At 49.9% G+C, this 20,211-nt stretch overlaps 1 protein-coding gene across 1 annotated transcript in view; it reads right to left on the bottom strand.

Moving 5' to 3' along the window:
• Positions 1-20,211, bottom strand: part of MOV10L1 (Mov10 like RNA helicase 1) — a 46,885-nt gene that overhangs the window by 25,340 nt on the left and 1,334 nt on the right. The window contains exons 2-9 of the mRNA XM_081819018.1: positions 18,455-18,617; positions 11,948-12,060; positions 11,190-11,377; positions 7,785-7,928; positions 7,252-7,496; positions 6,715-6,847; positions 5,285-5,479; positions 2,574-2,688 (exon numbers count right to left, since the gene is read on the bottom strand). Coding sequence (XP_081675144.1) covers positions 2,574-2,688; positions 5,285-5,479; positions 6,715-6,847; positions 7,252-7,496; positions 7,785-7,928; positions 11,190-11,377; positions 11,948-12,060; positions 18,455-18,617 — 1,296 coding nt within the window. The remainder of the gene's footprint in view (positions 1-2,573; positions 2,689-5,284; positions 5,480-6,714; positions 6,848-7,251; positions 7,497-7,784; positions 7,929-11,189; positions 11,378-11,947; positions 12,061-18,454; positions 18,618-20,211) is intronic.

Genomic DNA, 20,211 nt, shown 5'->3' with positions numbered 1-20,211 from the left:
GCAACTGCCCCGGCTACCACCTAGGCAGAGAGCCCAGCAGCCGTGTGGTCTCTTGAGGAGATGGAGCCGGGGTCCAAGGAGGCCAAGGGGGCAGAGTGCCAGGAAGCGAGAGCAGCACAGAGAGAGAGGTCTGCAGAGCTTCAGAGGGTCCCCCCCGAACTGTCAGCTGAGCACTGGTCAGTGCACAAGTGTAAGAAGCCATGTTTCTTGCTGGGACGCCCACCTGATGGTATAAGAGCAGGTTCCTCAGCCCTGGCACAACCAATACTTGGGCTGCACTCTTTTCTGGGGTGGGGGCCGTCCTGTGCACTGTAGAGTATTTACTGGCATTCCTGGCCCCTACCCATTTGTTGATACTACCACCCCCAGCCATGACAACCAAAAATGTCTCCTGGGAGGGCAACTGTCACCTGTTGGGAAGCACTGGATTAGAGGGAATAATTCCTAGAGCTCCCACACGGCCGAGAACAGTGTGAGTCCCACCAGCCCAAACGGAGAGACTTGTAATAGACGAGACACTGGACAGAGTATTCAGAAGGGTATTAGCCCTAAATCAAACGCCATTCTGGTCCCACCTAACAAAGCCTTAAAGCCAGGCTTGAAAGTATCCGACTGTTTCAAAGTAACTTAACTGCATCCCAGAACAAACCTCAGAATATTTTCAGGAACAGAAAAATACCCCAACAGCCAACAAGATAAAATCCAGAATGTATGGCACCCAGACAAAGATTATGAGGCTTAGGAACAGAAACAACAACTCATAACGGGGAGAAAACCCCTCACGGAACCAGAACTGACTCGTGGCAGAATGTGCAGACGAGCACCTTGTAACAGCTGTTATTCAAAGAGCAGGAAAACACTGAGCATGGGAAGCAGAGACCACGCTGAACTGGTGGATGACAGCTACCACGTGTGCCATTAAAACACACGGGACGGGGCCGCACACTGCTGAGGAAGACACTAGTGAACTTGAGGACTGGCCACAGGAGGCTTCCAAAACCCAAACAAGTGAGCAGAGTGGCGGCGAGCTGTGCGGCGGCTCCAAGCAGCCGATGCACGAGCAACGGGAATCTGAGGAAGGGGCTCGGCAGAGAGCGCCTCTGAAGACAGAATGGCCAGAAACCACCCAAATTTGAGGAAAACTGTAAGCCCACATATCCATGAAGCTCAGAGAACCCCAAGCCAAGAAATTAGAAGAAAACTATACTAAGGCAAATTGCAAATTACATTTTTTAAGAAATAGTAATAAAGAAAAAAACTTAAGAAACTGCTAAGAAAAAATACACGTTATATGCAGAAGAACAAAAGCTAAAGGAAAGCAAGTGTTTCACTGAAAACACGGCAAGCCGGAAGATGGCGGGGCAGCAGCTTTAAAATTCCAGCCTAGAGGGCACCTGGGTGGCTCAGTTGGTTAAGCGACTGCCTTCGGCTCAGATCATGATCCTGGAGTCCCGGGATCGAGTCCCGCATCGGGCTCCCTGCTCAGCAGGGAGTCTGCTTCTCCCTCTGACCCTCCTCCCTCTCATGCTGTCTCTCATTCTCGCTCTCAAATAAATAAAATCTTTAAAAAAATAAAAATAATAAAATAAAATAAAATTCCAGCCTAGAATTCAAGACCCAGTCAAAATGTCCTTCAAAAACGGAGGCAGAATACTTCCCCAGACATAGAGGAGCTGAAAGAACTGACTGCTGGCACCCAAGCACCACAGAGGCCCCTGCTGCTCAGCACAAGGGCCCCACGGGAGCCTGGGTCCCCACGAAGGAGTGACGGGCACAGCACCAAGGTTGCTAACTACGTGGTGTCAAAAAAGACAGCTTGGGTGCCTGGGTGGCTCAGTCGGTTGAGCGGCTGCCTTCGGCTCAGGTCATGATCCTGGAGTCCCTGGATCGAGTCCCGCATCGGGCTCCCTGCTTGGCGGGGAGTCTGCTTCTCCCGCTGACCCTCCCCCTGCTTGTGTTCCTTCTCTCACTGTGTCTGTCAAATAAATAAAATCTTTAAAAAAAAAAAAAAGACTTAGCTTTTAAAATGCCTTTAAGAGATAACTGATTACATGAATGTAATGCAAAAACGGTAAAATGCAGCATGGAATTCAAAACATATGTAGAAGCCAAATTTATGACACCAGCAAAAAGTCCAAGGAAAGAGAACTGGAAGGTGCCACGGTGGGGGTCTCGTCCCTTGGGCACGTTAGAGCATCCCTCAGACTGTGACGCCCCACACCTGTGCTGCCCAAACCCCACTCTCCACATGTGGCTCCCTAGCTAAACTTAACTAAAGAGGACTGAGACCCCACGTCCTGTCTTCTCAGTGGCTCAGAGTTTTATCCCGGACAGACAGCCATTCAGAGGCAGGCCGCCAGCCTAGCACAGACAGGCTGGGCGGGGGGGCAGTGGGGTTCCCCCCAAGCAGTGTCAACAGCAGTGGTCCCTCTCTCTCACTGACCTGATATTCCCAGCTACCTGTGGTAAAAACAAACCAGTCCGAGGTCTGAGCCCAAGCGGGGTTCATCCTCATTTCATCAGGAAACACTCAAGTGTGGCGAAGAATGTTTCACATCAGATATATTTCCTACCTCTGCGAGTAATGGCTGAAAAGTCAGAATGTCAATTTTTTGTTCCACACATTTCTTAAGTCTATCTGGTATTGGATACTGTGGAAGAAAACTTGGAAGTTGTCGTCTTGAGTTCCTTAAAAAAAAAAAAAATTGCACAAGTCAAAATTCTTAATCACCCCGTGTCTCATACAAGCCATTTTTACTCAGACATCCTTCCCGCTTCGGAAAGACTAAAGGTCCTTAAAGAACCAAAAATAAATGTGAACTGCTAGTGTCAGTCTGGACCTTGCAAACTTACTTCAGCTGCTTTGGGATCCCTCCCCCACACCGGCTCTCACAGGGCCCTCTTGTGCCCTCCAACAGGCGGGCAGGGCTGCCGCGCCCAAGAATCCCGCAGAACCAGTGAGTCTGAAAAGCACTGTTCCTGAACTCCCACCCCGCTAACTCCTACTGCCGCTATGAGCCTAGAACATCAGAACCACTCCCGCAGGAATGCAGAACACATTCGGTAAAGGCTGCTGTCTGGGTCCTGCCTTCTTGCTTTTCAGCCTGGAGTTTCTCCGGGGAAATTCGGTTTCACCCTCAGGCTTCTGTCTTTCCCCAGAAAGGGCTGTAGGGAGGAGTCACCAAAGTTGGCCACCGTCAGGATGAAGAACATCCTGCTGCTGTGGGCAGGTCTAATACAGCACAAGAAGTGACTGGAAAGGAAACAGCGGGAGAAGAGATAGTGGAAGAGAAGCGACGTGTCCCAGGGAGGTCCAGGGAACCTCTGATTACACGCACCTGCACACACTGAAGACGGGCCCCCCTCCCTCATTCTAACTGCTGCTTCCAGCTCATACTGAGTGCAGGGGGTGGGAGACACGTAGCCCCGACCCCCTTACTCCACAGTCACCTGACCTGGATATCCCTGTAGCTCAGCTCTGGATGGGAAGGCTGCTTAGAGAGAAGTTCTGTGGCAGAAAGGCCCCCAGAGCCACCACGAGCAGCATCGGGAAGGCCCAACACCTCCCACCTGAGTCATGGGCTCCACCAAAGCACACACGTCAAGTATGTGTGGAAGCAGGGCGTTCAGTAAACGACAGTGAAGTGTTAATTACTAACATGAACACGACAAAGGGGACAGGATCATCACTACACACACGTTTGGGTAAATGGCCTGAACAGTCTTACCGCATGGTCTCAAAATCCATGCTGAGTTAACAAAACATGTCTGTTTCTAGCTTAGAATAGTCAGATTCAGCCGAGAAGGTCCTGGCACAAAGAGGTCCTCAAGAGACTGGCTAAGCAAACACACAGACAACGCTGTTCTGGGCAGGGGGCAAAGACAGGGCAGGAAGCAGGTGCTGGGAGCTCCAGGAGACCCAAGCCGACCGGGACAGGCACTCCGGGTCACTAACTTGACAACAGAAAACCAAGATCTCCTGTTTTAGAGATACTCCCACACAGTGACATAGGGAAACAGCTGATCAGGGGATTGTTGGTCTAGTTCATTTTCTAGGTAAGTCAAACTTTAACTAGAAAGTTGCCTGGTACACCACTACGTGACAACCGAGCGGTCTCATAAGCTCCGGTAACTAAAACCCAATCATTTAGGACTTTCCGTGGTCACTGCTGGCTCCCGTATTCTCGGGTCCATCTCCAGGGCATGCCCTTTCCATGAGCAGTGGCTCTTACGACTTACTGATCACTACTGATCGCTCCATTGTCAGAAAGGACATTTTTAATGCTCGTAACCATGTGAGGGACACTACCGTCTTATAAATGAGACTAGGGCTCAGAAAGGCTCTGAAACTGGCCCAAGGTCACAGAGCGGTAGTGCTGGCTCCAAACAATGATCTAACTCCAAAGCCAACCACTTAACACTCTGCTAACAGATTTCTTCTCTAGCCTGCAAATTAGGAGAAATCCATAACACCTTACCTTGAATTGTTACTGGGGAAAAATGTGATTTGAAATTCGCGATTTTCCAGTATTAGAAGAGAAATACCTACCACCCCAGTGGATTCTGGGCAGGACCTAAGTTAAACCTGTCAGTTCCCGCAGCTGAGGGCTGAGCTTTCCCATCACAGAGTAAAGTCAGGAAATATCCTCCCATCCCTAGGTCAGATTTTCTGGCACCAAACTTAAAAAAAAAATTCCAGGGAAGCCAGGGTGGCTCAGTCGTTAAGCGTCTGCCTTTGGCTCAGGTCATGATCTCAGGGTCCTGGAACGAGCCCCGCATCGGGCTCCCTGCTCAGTGGGGAGCCTGCTTCTCCCTCTGCCTGTTCTCGCTCCCTCACAAATAAATAAATAAAATCTTAAAAAAAATTCTGCTTTTCAGAGATTTTTCAGTTTAGCAGCTGCAGACAGAGCACGTGGACCACCCTGTGTGGGTGGTCGCTTACTGGCCACATCTTATGGACCCCTTGCCAACTGGTGCCTCTGGGTGCCTGTGTGAGATGCAGGGTGTCTGGGCTGCTGGGAACACGAGACATGGCAGGAGCAGCCAGGGCGGAGTGGTGGCCCAGAGGGCTGTGCCCTACTGTTCTGTCCTCACACTCACACAGCCGGGCCCTCCTCAGAGACAGAACTGTAGGAGTCGCATGAAAACACACCTCTCCCCCCAAGTACGGAGACAGGAAGAGGCGCCCGCCCAGCTGCCCCCAGCTTTATCCCAGGATGGCCCACACGTCTCTCACACACCTCAAGCACGCATTTGGATTCATTGTCTTTTCTGCTCACGGTACCTTTTCTGTGTGGTCACAACAACTGTAGTTTTTGTGGATGTTAATGTGGTGGAACTTTTAGCCTTTTTCCAAGAAAATGGTTCTCGGACAGCTATTAGCGACTCCTCCCCACTTACGACATTCACTTCAAGGAACCGCCCAATTACAAAGTTGGAGAAGCAGAGTAGAAGGAGCTCCTTGCAGCGGCCGGAATTCCTTGAAAAAACAAAAAGCAATTTAATTTTAAATAAGACAAGCAGATCCGACAGAATTCCCCTTTGTACATGTATGGAAAGTCGGCCACGAAACCACAGTCACCCTTAGTTTTTAATAATTCTCGTCAGAGGAGAAAATGAGCTTTCTAAAATAAGAATGTCTTCCCACAATAAAATCAGCCACATCAACTATTCTGTGATTCTCAAACTTAAGAATAGGAAAGACACCGTCAGCGTTCTCAAGTTTCAATCAGAATTGTGTAATGTTACCAAAAATAGACTGCTTTTACTTTGCTTTCTGCCCAATTTCCTGCTGCTTCTCTAAGGCAGGCTCTCCCGGAGGCGCCACACTTTGTGCTCACCTACTGCCTTTCACTGACTTCTGTGCTGTCACATTTAAAAGATCATTTAAGGTGGTGACACCACACAGCTCTGGCTAAAGAGCGGTCTGTGCGAATGGTTGACCCAGCTGTGACGGCTGTGGGCTTGAAGCAGGTGGTGGTTTAATCAGAGTCACATTTTAAAAAAAATATTTTATTTATTTGAGAGAGATTGAGAGAGAGAGAGAGAATATAAGCAGGGGGACTGGGAGAGGGAGAAGCAGGCTCCCCGCTGAGCAGGGAGCCTGATGTGGGACTTGATCTCAGGACTTCGGGATCACGACTTGAGCCGAAGGCAGATGCTTCACCGACTGAGCCACCCAGGCGCCCCAGAGTCCCGTTTTTAGAAAAGATTAAGAATTAGCAACTGTAGAGGGCTGCTGAGAAAGGAAGAGGCCTGCCACCCAGATGCCGGGGTGGGTGGGGTGGTGGCAGCTTGGGATTAGCTGCGGTCCACCCAGGAAGGGAGGTCTCAGCCCCCTGCCCCCTGTACCCAGCCAGCAGGCCAGCTGGAGACAAGAGGCAGGAAGGCCTCAGCTGAGGGAGCCGGAGGGAAGGTAAGGAGCCATGGCCAAGGGGCTGAGAGTGGATGGACTCCAACAGGACTGAGGGTCAGAAGCTGGGGTGAGCGGGTGGCGGGGGGGCAGCTTGTCAGGCTTGGGGAGGCAACGCTCTGGTCGGTAAACTCACTCAAGCCATTTTCTCCACTAGTGCTTTTTCTTACGGTTTTGTCTCATTAGAATAGTTAGGAATACGTTTAGAACCTCCAACTTAAAAGAATCACCCATGATGCCTAAAAATCCAAATATACAAATGGCCCCAAAATAAACTCACTCCCAGCCCTCCAGCCACGTACTTTGCATCACATACAATCACAATCGGGGCTCTTCCACCGGGAGGGATGAACCCTCCGGGCTCCAGCTCTGTCACCTGCTTCCCCGGCTTCCTCTCTTCTTTGTCCCCATCTTCTCCTTCACAAGCACAGTCGTCTGGGAGACGGAAATGAAATCCAGAATTAGATCAGAAGCTAAGCGGTCCCTGACAGTGGTGGCAGGCTGGTGGAAACGCACACGTACACACAAAGCGTCAGACAGTAGGTGACAAAAACACCCGTGGACAGCAGGCAGCCCTTCCCGAGTCTGGAGCCACTCACAGGAAGCAGCACATCTAAAGCACGTCTGGGTATCGGTCAAGCTATTTTTGTCTTCTCTTCAGTCCCAAAACATCAGACAAGAGCCCGGAACCAAAACAGCGCACAAACGGCCGCACCAGCTGGAGCACGCTGGCCACTCCGCCCCAGCCCAGGGCCCCGGGAGCAGCGGCCGCCCTGTTGCGCAGACCCCGCAGGGCTCACGGCCGGCTGACCTAACGCGGTAACAGGAGAAACGTCTACCTGGAGAGACTTCTGTGATGTTCACCGCACCGCTCTCTGATGCCTGACAGGTTGTGTGTTTTTGGTAGCTATCTAGTGAGTTAATATTTTCATCCGAAAGATTCCTCTCCTTCTCAGAAACAGGAACAAGAGACCCTACTGGGCACGTTTGGGTTTTATCTGGTGTTTGAAATCTGAATTGTTTAGCTTTATCCCAGCCAGCTAGTTTACAGCTGACTAAGTTTTGAGGAATATCTCCTTTATTCCTGGAAAAAGAAAATAAGCCATGAATACAGACAAGATTGCTGAAGCTAAAATAATCAGCTACCATAAAACACAGAATTCAATCTTATGAGTGAAAAATGATTGTAAATACCTTTATGAATAGAAGTAAAAAGGATGTTTTAGGGTGAAAAACTTCTAAAAGATCTCCATAAAGGAAAAAATGAACAGAACAGGCAAAATAAAGTTGGTTCTACAGAATTCTTTTTTTCCCCAGAAATTCTTAAATCACAATTTAAAACTCATTAACATAACTTAAGTGACAAACTTACTCTATCCAGACCACCATATTTTTACTTCCTCCTTCTTTTAATGTTCCAAAATTTGTCATCCTCGTGACTTCAATATCACCTTTGTTTTTCAGTAAAAGGGCTCCACAGGACTCATCGGCAGCCTCTTCAAAGGCAGCGGGGTCCCTGCAGAGAGCACCCAAAGAACAGCATCCGGTGGCAGGCATCCCGAAGCTCCACCACCCGCCTCCCGGCCACGGCCACGCTCCTTCCAGATGCGCCGCACCCACCGCAGGGCCAATGGTCCCCCAGGGACGTATGGCCACAAAACTACATACAGAGTTCCTACAATATTTAGAATTTCGGAGAAGGACAGCAAAACATCTTGAAGAAGAAAATGACAAATTCTCTAAGATCTAGAAAAAAGGAAGCAACACAGTGGCGACCTCTTGAAGGAGTTCCTGATTCTGGGAACATGCCGCGGAGGGAGCGTTCAATCCTCTCCTCTTCGGGCTGCCAGGAGGCGTGAGGGGAGGCACCCTCCCTTTATAGACCCTCCGATTCCCCTCATTCCGTGGACACTGGCGGGAAGCAGGCAGCTCCGTCCTCCTCACTGCAGACCCACAGGGCTCGTCTGGACAGCAATCTGGCGTCGCTCCCCTCCCCACCCAGCCTGCAGCTCCATTCAGAAAATGGGGCCCCGGCCACAAACTCAGTGACATTCTCAACCACATCAGTGCCCCCTCCTCAGCCAGCTTCTGCCCCCCAAGCCCCTCCTGTCCACACATTCCTCCCCGCCACGTCCACACGTGCCTCCCACAGCGGCTAACTCCTCCTCCCGTGCCTCCCACAGCTCAGTCCCTCCTCTGCCCTCACCCCAGACCCAGGGGGCCATGGAAGCAGAGTCCCAGTTCTTGTAGACAGCCAACATCTGCTAATGGAGGGTTGAGAAATACGAGCAAGGAAGGGAGTCAGGAATGACTGGAAGGTTTCTGGTTCAAGCCACCCAGGGAATGGGGATGGGGAAGATGGCAGGAGACGCTGCATCTGGAGGAGAGTGGAAGCTCTGCTTCGCACGCAGTTAATTGGTGCTTTTCCCGACATCAACCAGGCACGCAGACAGTGGGTCTGAGTGGAGCATACACACAGGGCTCATGCTGGGGAATGCGGACCAGCTCGTGGAGGGAACCCACACAGACAGAGCCCCACTGCCCCAAGCTGCCGCTCACAGCCTCCCCTTAGGGATCAGGAAGCCTGAGTGGGGTGACAGCACATAAGCTCTCCCAGGGCAGAAACACGGCTCTTCTTTGTCCAAGGCAGTACTCCTGGGGCTAGAACGGGGCTAGGCACATAGAGGGCATCTGCTGGGCTTCTGCTGAAGGGCGGGACATTCGTTTCCACTATAAATTCAGGAAAGGGGAACTGACCGCTCACAGGCTGGGAGTTCCCCGGGACCCAGCACATTCCCTTCATCCACCACTCACCCTCTAATCCCCCACTCTAATTAGGACATTATGAGGGATTCTGAAGTCACAGGATTTGGGGCTGGCTCTCAGCCAGCATCCAGCGATGAAGGTGGAAAAATTTCCCTTGCCTATGAAGATGACTACTGGAGGCAGTCAAGGGAGAAGCTTCATGCAACGTGCCTGGGATCGGAGTGACCCCTCCCCAAGGAGAATCAGCCCCCCACCCCAGACCTACATCAGCCCAGGGGCCACCTGAGGAGGCTCCCCAGAAACTGACCACCCACAGCGAGGGAGCCCACTGGTCGTGCCCCCACCCATTCAACAGATGCTGGTCCACATCTGCTCTGAGCCACTACTCCTCTCGAAGACATAACAAACTGAAAAGCCACAGAGCGTGTGAAAAAGTGCTTATAAAACACAACAGACTAGACAGTAAGAATCTAGAATTGGAGACAAACGATAAGTCATTCCAAGGAATACACTTGGCCCTGAAGCCTGAAATGACAACTAGTTTCTCTCTGATGGTCAGTGATGGGCAGGACTGGCCGCCACCCTCCGGTGCCCATGGCAATCAGGAGCGCAGGTAACTGCGGGGTATGAAGAGTCAAGGAAGCTCATGTTTTCCTGGCATAGGGGTTTCCTTAAACTGGGCATGTGGCTCCCAGTGACTATGAAGCCTAATGTGGGAAGCGGGCCTCCCGGCTTCTGTCCCAGGGCTTCTGGCTGCTCACTACCAGGAAGATGACAGAACGAGCGGGACGCCCAAGAGCCTGGTTCAGACACAGGGAGGAGCCACGCTACTCCTGCAGCACAGACACCGGGCAATGAGCTCCTGCCTTGTCTCATGCTCACACCACTGAGTCCATCAGATGGAGCTAAAACCAGACCTCCTGTTCCTGCCAGACCGTCGTGGGTGGTGAGAGGGGGTAAGGGCCATGTATCTGGCTTCACTGCCCCACAGATGGGACAGTCATTCTCCAACACCAGAGCAGGGTCCTGTGGGGCAGGGCAACTGGGCACTGAGTGGCCAAGGATGAGGGCGTCTGCTGGCTGGGACAGGGGCACAGCTCCCCACCCCACACACCTCCACAGCCTTGAGCCAGGGTTCCGTCCTCTTGAGTCTGTCTATAAACCAGTGGTGCTCCCCACTGTGCCGCTCCCGACAGACCCCACAGGCACGCCCCCAGGGGCACAAAGAAAGACACCAAGGCAAGTGCTCAGTGTGTAGAGGGAAACAGGACACAAACTCCCTGCACGGAACCTGCATTCCAGGTGATCCGAGGATATAGAGAATAACTGAGGAGAACGTACAGTAAGCTCACTGGAGGGACGTGCTAAGGAGAAAAAGCAGGCCAAGGAAGGGAGCCGAGGCAGGGCAGGGTTGCCATTTACATGGAAAGCTCAGGGAGGGCCCCGTGGTGCCTTATAAACATGTGTGGACAAGGTGCGAGTTTGCTGGGGCACAGAATGAAGAATGTGGATATGAGAGATTCAACGATTCTAAGGGGCGCCTGAGTGGCTCAGTCCGTTAAACGTCTGACTCTTGGTTTTGGCTCAGGTCCTGATCGCAGGGTCATGAGACTGAGCCTTGCATCAGGCTCCGCTCTCTGTGTGGAATCTGCTTGGGACTCTCTTTCCCTCTCCCTCTACCCCCCCCCAAAATAAATAAATCTTAAAAAAAATTAAGAACCTACTATGTCCAACATGTTCTAAAAAATACCAACATGTGAAAAAAGAACAAAAGCTATAAAACCCCATCAAAATGTGAAAATTGCCAGTATAAGATTAAGGATTAAGAAGGAACTGTTAACTAGAACTTTAATCAACCACAAAGATCACTGAAAACCTTCCAGAAGATACTTTCCCTTTAACTGCCCAGCTCAGGATTCGGACAGGCTATTATTTGAGCTTATTAAAGCAGCTCTTAAAGCACACTTCAGTTGGGCCTCTCCCTTCCCAAAGAGAGCCGTTTCCTCATTACCGTCTTTTCACTGGGGTTATGCATAGGGCTCTCCAGACATAGCATGACTGGCTGCTCTCCACCACCACGGCACTGACCACGTCATGTCTTCGAGGCACATATCCTTCAGCGAGTCTCAGAGAGTCCAAGGTGAAAAAGATGCTGTCATCTATCACCCCGTTTCTCCCGCAGAGGCTAGAAATGCAGACCTGCAAACACAGTAATGGACTGTAAATGTGTGCCGCCCCAGGGGCCGGCCTCTCCAAACCAGCCCAACGAGGGCTGGCCTCCACCTCACCTGGGCCCCACTGCAGACCAAGTCCAACCTCTAGGGGGAGCGGGGACCCTGGTCTTGGAGAAGCAAAGCCCCGACGAGTTCATGAACGTGTAAGGCCCTCAGAGCCAAGGCTGAGGTCGTGGAGTGAGAGCGTGTCCGGTGGCCCGGGCTCACTCCCCGTGTCTCCGTCCCAGCCCAGCACACACCCTCACTCTGTGAAAACTCCAGTCTCCAACGCCAGAGTGCACCAGCCTTTACAGGCGAGCTCCAGCCCTTCACCCACCCCCTCGTCCCAGCAGTGAGAACGTTTCCACATTCTGTTAAACTACAGCACCTAGGATTGCATTGTACGAGCATGCCAGGCGATCTCCTTAAGAATGGAGATCTCCTTAAGAAAACCAGCGTTCTCAGCGAGGAAACAGCTTGACTTCCCAACGCACCCAGGAGAAGCCTGGGCTGTGAAAAGACAGGAAGACAAGGACAAGCGAGGGCCAGCACCTACCCTGTCCACGCGCTTGTACCTCAGGGGCTTCACTGAGATGGCCTCGCTGTTCCACGTGCCCGGCCGGATCCAGTACTCCGCCTCCACCCAGTCTCCCTTGCAGGGCTCGAAACCTCCAAGCAGGGAAACCATGGTGCTTACTTGGTAATGTTGGTTATACCAAAGTGTACAATTCATTCTGAAGTTATGATACATTTCTGTTCTACCTAAGAAACCCGTTTTCAATCTTAGCTCTCTCCTGGGTTTCCCCAGTTGAATGGAGCAGAGGATGTTACAGACCCACCTTTCTGCAGCCTTACCCTCTCCTGCCCACCAGGCAAAGGCAGGGAGCCAAGAGGACTGCAGCCTGCATGGTCATACACCTGGTTTGCACAGTTTCAGGATCCCCTCTGGTTTCAAATGTTCCCCATGTTTTTCGTAAGTATTATTATTAACTGCAACCAAATAAGCTGAACAGCAAATCTCTTAGTCTCCAGCCTCTAGGGCGTGTGGCTCAAGTGTGGCGGACAGTTTCTCTAATACACGGGCACTCCTCTCTGTCAACTCTTTGCAGGAACAGTGTGAGTGCTCCTCCCTATCGGGAACACACAGGGTACTTGGTGGCAAAGCGCAGTGCACTCCGACCTGAGAGCTGGGGTGTCTATGCCAGCCCAGGTGGGGGAGCACTCAGTGCCCCTGCCGGACCCCGGGTGTGCCAGGCAGCTGTACTGCGGCCCCCGCAGGATGCAAGGTGCCCCGGGCCACCACGGCAGGGTGGGCGGGACTGCTGGGCAACGACAGGTTCAGCGGCACGCAGTGGCTTGACCATGCGTCAGTAACACAGGGAGCACAGCCTGAGCGGGTCTGCTACGGCGCACGGCGTGACGCTAAACCTGTTATAACCTTTCTGTCATTTTGCAACAAATACTTTTGACAGCAATCAGTTCAAAAATAGAAGTGCAGGGACGCCTGGGCGGCTCAGTCGGCTGTGTCCGACTCTTGATTTCAGCTCAAGCCATGATCTCAGGGTCGTGGGATGGAGGCCCCGAGTCAGGCTTGGGATTCCCGCTCACTTTCCAAACTCTGCCCCTCCCCACCGCACACAAGCACTCTAATAAAATAAAAAAAAAATACATAAACAAAACCCAAAAGCGTGTAATTTAGAACTGAGTTTGCTTCTCAAGAAAGCTGGTGATAAACCCCTAAGAGCCCGAACACCTGACAGCTACTGATCAGCACGAGGGCCACAGCAGTACCCCCACACCAGTGGCGTGAATCCAGGAGAGACAAACCTGCTGGAGCACCGACTTCTGGGTAAGGTGGCATTTTAAGAGGACAGGCCCGGGAGCACAATTCAACAGGCTGTAGGACACATTTGTATGTTGACTTATAAACCATGACTTTATCAAATATTTAACATAATTCTGCTAATTTTTTAGTCCAAATCTCTTCAGATACACGTGAAAAATGAAGCAGTGTGTTAGTTGTATAAAGTTATTTCAAGGAGAAAAACAGTGAAGCAAACTGAAATAATAGTTTGATTTTTTTTCCCCATCAGTATCATGGACTCAGGGGCACCTGGGTGGCTCCGTCGTTAAGCGTCTGCCTTCGGCTCAGGTCAGGATCCCGGGGTCCTGGGGTCGAGCCCCGCGTCGGGCTCCCTGCTCAGCGGGGAGCCTGCTTCTCCCTCTGCCCCTCCCCCCTGCTCCTGCTCTCTCTCACATGTGCGTGCTCTGTCTCTCAAATAAAGAAATAAAACCTTTAAAAAATAAATTGCAGCCACTGAATATACAGCTTGTAAACAGGAAGACAGTGACACTGCTCTCCACCAAAGCAACAGAGGAAACGAAGCCATGAGGCCCCAGGAGGCCTGTACGGCGCACATGGCTTAAAGCTGAAGTGGTATGACTGGACCCCACACTATCCCAGCTTGCACCAAGTCTTCCAACAAAGCCCTCGATATTTAACTGGATAAATGGATATTCTGTAAGGGAATGATTGAAATGGACCAGACATAAATTTACAGCATCCACATTTGATGTAACATTAAAAAAAATAAGACAACTTATTTGACAAGTTTTAGTTGATGTTAGCATTTGATCACCTTTACGCTCAGAGAGGCAAACAAATAGTACCTGTAAAAACATTTGGGCTGACATAGTTACATGTCTCAATAGAAAAATACCGGACTTGGGGCACCTGGGTGGCTCAGCCATTAAGCATCTGCCTTCAGCTCAGGTCATGGTCCCAGGGTCCTGGGATCGAGCCCCGCATCGGGCTCCCTGCTCTGCGGGAAGCCTGCTTCTCCCTCTCCCACTCGCCCTGCTTGTGTTCCCTCTCTCGCTGTCTCTGTCAAATAAAATCTTTAAAAAAAAAAAAAGAAAAATACTGGACTTAAGAATTTAGTAGAGTTTGCTCTGAGCTTACTAATATTTCCTTAATTAAAAATGTTATAGCCTACAAGGAGAGCCAATCAAAAGTTTCAGTTTCAAATTCATCAACCATAAAATATGCAGCTTTGACGAAGATTCCAAGCCACTGTATAAAAAAAAATGAAATTAAGATACTAAAAAATTTGTTTTAATTTTATTTTTTTAAATATTAAGGTTTTATTTATTTACTGGTTTGAGAGAGAGCAAAAGAGAGAAGGCATGCACATGGCGGGGGGTTGGGGCAGAGGGAAAGGGAGAGAGAAAATCTCAACCAGACTCCCCGCTGAGCTGAGTGTGGAGCCCAGTTAAGCAGGGCTGGATCTCACAACCCTGAGATCATGAACTGAGCCGAAATCAAGTTGGACGCTTAACCAACCGAGCCACGCATGAACCCCAATGTATGTTTTTTAGAATACCAGTGACATGCTATTAGAAATGCTGAAAAATTAAAATATGTTATTATGTGTCAAGAATATAATGACTGAATAATATTAAGTTGTTTTAATGGGCCCAAGTATTCTTTTTCTAAAAAAAAATTGTTTTGCGAACAGTTTCTGAATAATGCTACTTTAAAGGTCTGCCAATACAGTAAAATCAATTTGTTCATCGATATGCAAGTGTTTAAAAAATGACTTAATTCATTTTCACACCCCTTCCCACTTCTCAGTGTGTACCAGTCTGGACACTGACATGGTCACCCGGCTATAGCTCTGGCCATGGGAGAGGAGACAGCCACTGTCAGAACACGAGGTGGGGGTGTGACCCTGACCTCTCTCCCCTCTCTTCTGCCAATCGGTGGGTGCTCTCCTGAGGCTAATCCCAACCAGAAGCCAGAGGGCAAGGCTGGGTGGTCCATACTGGGCAGGCCTGGGGGCAGAGTGGGGGGGATGTAGAAAGGCATCAGAGACCGTCCAGTTCCAAAGGCTGAAGAACTCCGGCAACGGGACAGGGTGTCAGAGGGCTGGGCTTCGACCCGGGAAGGAGGGACCAGAAGGAGGGGTGTCACCAGGGACTGCTGTGAGCCTGTGAATATTGAAGAGTGTGAAGGTGGGAGGTGAGGTCTCAGGATCACAGAGTCCCCTCAGTCTCAGACTGTAGAGGCAGTGGTGGCCATCAGCCCAGTTCTGTGGATGACACTTCAGATCTAGGCCCACAAATAACACTCATGGGAATTCTTTTTCTGTTTTTCAAGTTTTGTTTTGTTTGTTTTTGGGGAGGTTTTTTTGTTTTTTGTTTTTTTTAAGTAAACTCTACCCCCAGTCCCCAGCATGGGGCTTGAACTCACAACCCCAAGATCAAGAGTCACATGTCTACCCACTGAGCCAGTAAGGCGCCCTCCTCCCTACTCATGAGAATTCTTAACATCAGTAGCAGAGCCCAAGCTGTTTTACACGTGAATATCCAGTGATTCCTTAACCGTTTTGGCCAAGGCTGCTAAAATGGAATTGGGCATTCAGCCTAAAGCAGGCTTTCTCGTGCTCTGCCCTGTGACATTTGAGGCTGCCCATTCCATTGTGGTAGCTGCCCTGTGGATTGTGGGATGTGTTTAGCAGCATCCCTGACCCCTACCCACTAACCACCATCCCATCCCCCAGTTGTGAGAACCCAGAATGTCTGCAAACATGGCTTGGGAGACAGAATGGCCCTGGGTAGGAATCACTGGCCTAAGAGCAGGGTCTAGAGTCTGAGTGTACGACGAACTTGCTTCTTTCCTCTTTCTTTCCAGGGTGAGCCGTGGATAGCCCTGTAGCATCTACACATCCACGTAACCAGTGTGGCCCGAGCTCCCAGCCTGCGTCACAAGTCAGGTTATTTCCTTCTTAGCAGATGAAACTGGTTTGTGGACCCACCTGTGAGATAAAGAGCAGGTGTTGTGAATCTTCCCTGAGCCCTTTCACCAGGCCCAAGAACCTGTGCCACTCCTGGGACAGAGTGCTGTGCCCTGTGTCGGGGTGCACCTTAGTGATCAGGGGGCCACTTCGGGCCCTGCTCTTCCTCTGCCTGCATCCCTGAGGTCCGCAGATTTTCTGTCTGAAAACCTCTACCCAGCAGCTGGTCCCTCCTTCCCGGGTCGAAGCCCAGCCCTCCGACACCCTGTCCCGTTGCCAGAGTTCTTCAGCCTTTGGAACTGGACAGTCTCTGATGCCTTTCTACATCCCCCCCACTCTGCCCCCAGTATGGACCACCCAGCCTTGCCCTCTGGCTTCTGGTTGGGATTAGCCTCAGGAGAGCACCCACCGATTGGCAGAAGAGAGGGGAGAGAGGTCAGGGTCACACCCCCACCTCGTGTTCTGACAGTGGCGGTCTCCTCTCCACCCCTTCCTAAAACAGTCAGAGCTTGCTCACCTCCCATGCACAGCTGAGCCAGACTCACGCGGGTCACCCTGGAAGGGTCAGAACACAACCTGTGCTTCACCTGGACCTCCTCACAGAGCCCTTGGTCCGCCTGCACGCGGGGAGACTGGGCCTTACCAGCCCTAGAGGAACCCCCGCCTGGCCCACCTCCCGCCGTGCCACATTGCACTGTTCCGGCACAGCAGAAGACCCTGGCCTGCTGCTCTCCCTCCCATTAGAGCACATTCTACAGGACAGCGACAGGCCCCGGGCAAGGCCTTCCAGTATTTGCTGAATCGATGCCAAGAAAGAAACGGTACGGTCTGGCTCTCCCTGAAGTAAAGGAAACACCTAGCCCAGTTCTTCCTCTTCTCATCTTCCAGTCAGAGACGTGCAGTGGTACGCTGCCGCCTGTCTCCGTACATACAGTCTGACAGGGACACAGCCACACCTCTCTGCCTCAGTGCCACTGATGGCTGTGCTCACGCTACCACCAGCCCAGAGGTTAAAGAGCTGCGAGAGACCATGGGCCCCACAAGCTTTACAATCTGGCCTGTCTCAGAAAAGGTCGGTGGCCTTCGTTTTGGACTCCCGTTACCTTTTTCCACACCGTGTTTTCTCTTTCAAGAACGTTCTTTTTGCTGTGGATGTCAGGCTGTCAGCTATCTGGACCCTCTCAGCTCAAGAAGACTTGAGACTGTGCTGGAAATCCTCCACCTGTGTTCAGGTACCAGTCCTCACGGTCAACTACTTCTGCACCTCAGCAGTGTCTGCGGCACGAACCATGTCCCTGTCCGGGAGTCACTTCCTGTCAGCAGTTACAGGGACCGAGGGATTCCCTTTGGAGCAACTGCACGATCTGTTTTTCCAGAATTGAGAGTTTTCTGACCGAACGGAGTTTTTAAAATCCCAGCCACCTGTCAATTTCATTCTGGAAACTTCCAGGGTTAGCAATCAAGGTCAGAGTCCTGGCTTTTACATCTAAGAAACGTAGAACAGCAAGTGGCCGGGTGGGCTGAGCTAATCGCCCTCCTGCACTGGGCTCCCTGGCAGCCAAGGTGGGAGAGAATCGCGGCTCCCCCGCCCACGTGTGGCTGGCAGGGTGAGCAGCTGGAATTCAGCTCAAGAAGTACCTCACCCATGCAGCTTTTCCAATCCTGCCCGATTCCAAGGCAAGTACAGGTCTGTTTCTCCTTGGGAGGGAGATCTAGGGTCTTACTCATCCTGGTCTCCTACTACCTAGCTCCCTACCCATCACTGTAGACAGCAGGTACACAACAAATGGTTGTTGAGTTAAACTCAAGAATGGCATTAACAAATTATATATTTAGGCATAAAAACAAAATTTTAGATAGCTAAAAACAAACGCAATAAAAAACGGATATACATTCGTGGGAAGGACAAAGTTATCCCCAAGTCCTCTTTTAAAACATTTGAAGTACTGTAAAAACAGCAGTTGCCTTACACATCTGTGACACTGTTGACTTAGATCAGTAACAATACTTACATAAAAGGAACATTTACCCAGAAATTAGTGACTCCATTCAACGAATGACACAAAACGAACCACAGCAGTCTACACCGTCTACTGCTTGGAGCCAACACCTGGTGAAGGCATTCTAGTCCGAAACCTTCTCAAAAAACAAAGCATGCTCAAATTTGGCCCTTTCAATGTGTGTAACCATCTCAAAGCTAATTCATAAAATTAAAAAAAATACACAAAACCTCACCTCAAATGTGAGCAGAAACCCATCTAACATACCTTCGCAAACACTCTTCAGAGAGAAGTATGTGGTCTGACTGATGTAGCCAGCACCCTCCATCAGCGAAGTCACACAGCCAATCAGCACTCGGGGGCTGGAGTCGGACAGCCCTCTGCCATGGTTTTTGCTGTCATCTTCCCACTTATCAGAGACTGCCTCCACCTGCAAGACAAACCGCTATTCAAACTATAATAAAAGGACTACAAGAGAAGCAAACTACAGGCAAGTATCTCTCATGAATACAGATATTAAAAATCCTCAACAAGTGGGGCGCCTGGGTGGCTCAGTTGGTTAAGCGACTGCCTTCGGCTCAGGTCATGATCCCAGGGTCCTGGGATCGAGTCCCACATCGGGCTCCCGGCTCGGCGGGGAGCCTGCTTCTCCCTCTGACCCTCTCCCCTCTCATGCTGTTTCTCTCCTGCTCACTCTCTAATAAATAAATAAATAATCTTTAAAAAAAAAATCCTCAACAAAATACTAGGAAACCAAATATGACAGTGCATTAATAGGGTTACACACTGCAATCAAGGCCAGTTTACCCAGAATGCAAAGATGGTTCAACATATGAAAATTAATCAATATAATACACAACACATTGGTAGAACAAAGGAAAAAAACACAAGAAATTCTCAGGTGATGTAGAGAAGACATTTGATAAAACGACACCCTTTCATGAGAGAACACTCCAACCAGGAATTGAAGGAGACTTCTTCAAAGTGATAAAGCCCATGTATGAAAAACCCACAGCTAACATCACACTCAATGATGGAAAGATTGAAAGTTTTTCCCTTAGAATAAGGAACTAGGCAAGGATTTTGCTACTTTTGTTCAAAAAAAGTATTGAGGCCCTAACCAGAGCAACTGGGCAAGAAAAAGAAATAAAGGCATCCAAACTAGAAAGAAAAAATATTTGTTTGCAATGGCATGATCTTATATGTAGAAATATATTTTCTATAGGAATAAATATTCCATAAAAAATCTGTTACAGCTAATAAATTCAGCAAACTTGTAGCATACAAAATCAACATACAAAAATCAGTCGCATCTTGTGCACTTACAATAAACTATCCAAAAACAGAAATTTAGAAAACAATTCCATTTACAATACCATCAAAAAGAATAAAACACTTAGGAATAAAGTTAAGCCAAAAGATGAAATACATACACTAAAAACTACAAAATGTGATAAAAGAAGTAAAAAAAGAGACACAAATAAATGGAAAGACAAAGTATTCATGGACCAGAAGACCTAATATGGATATATCAATACTATCCAATGTGATTTACAGATTCAATGTAATCCCTCTCAAAATCCCAATGACATTTTCAATAGAAATAGAAAAACCCCATCCTAAAATTCCCCTGGACTCTCAAGGGACCCCAAAGAGCCAAAACAATCTTGAAAAGGAAAACAAAGTTAGAGGATTTCAAAACATGCTACAAAGCTACAGTAACCAAGAGTGTGGTAGTGCCGTAAAGACAAACTTAAGACCGATGGAATAGAATATGGTCAAGTGATTTTCAACAAGGGTGGGGAGACCACTCAAGGGGGAAAAGGTTTTACCCATTGTGCAGTCCTCTCAAAAAATGGTGCTGGGAAGGGGCACCTGGGTGGCTCAGTCATTAAGCGTCTGCCTTCGGCTCAGGTCATGATCCCAGGGTCCTGGGATCGAGCCCTGCATCGGGCTCCCTGCTCCGTGGGAAGCCTGCTTCTCCCTCTCCCACTCCCCCTGCTTGTGATCCCTCTCTCGCTGTG

The sequence above is a fragment of the Leptonychotes weddellii genome, chromosome 5 (assembly GCF_054177405.1).
Source record: "Leptonychotes weddellii isolate Sample4059 chromosome 5, ASM5417740v2, whole genome shotgun sequence".
NCBI lineage: Eukaryota > Metazoa > Chordata > Mammalia > Carnivora > Phocidae > Leptonychotes > Leptonychotes weddellii.
Note: the sequence above shows the minus strand (reverse complement) of the source record. Positions and strands in the feature narration are given on the sequence as shown.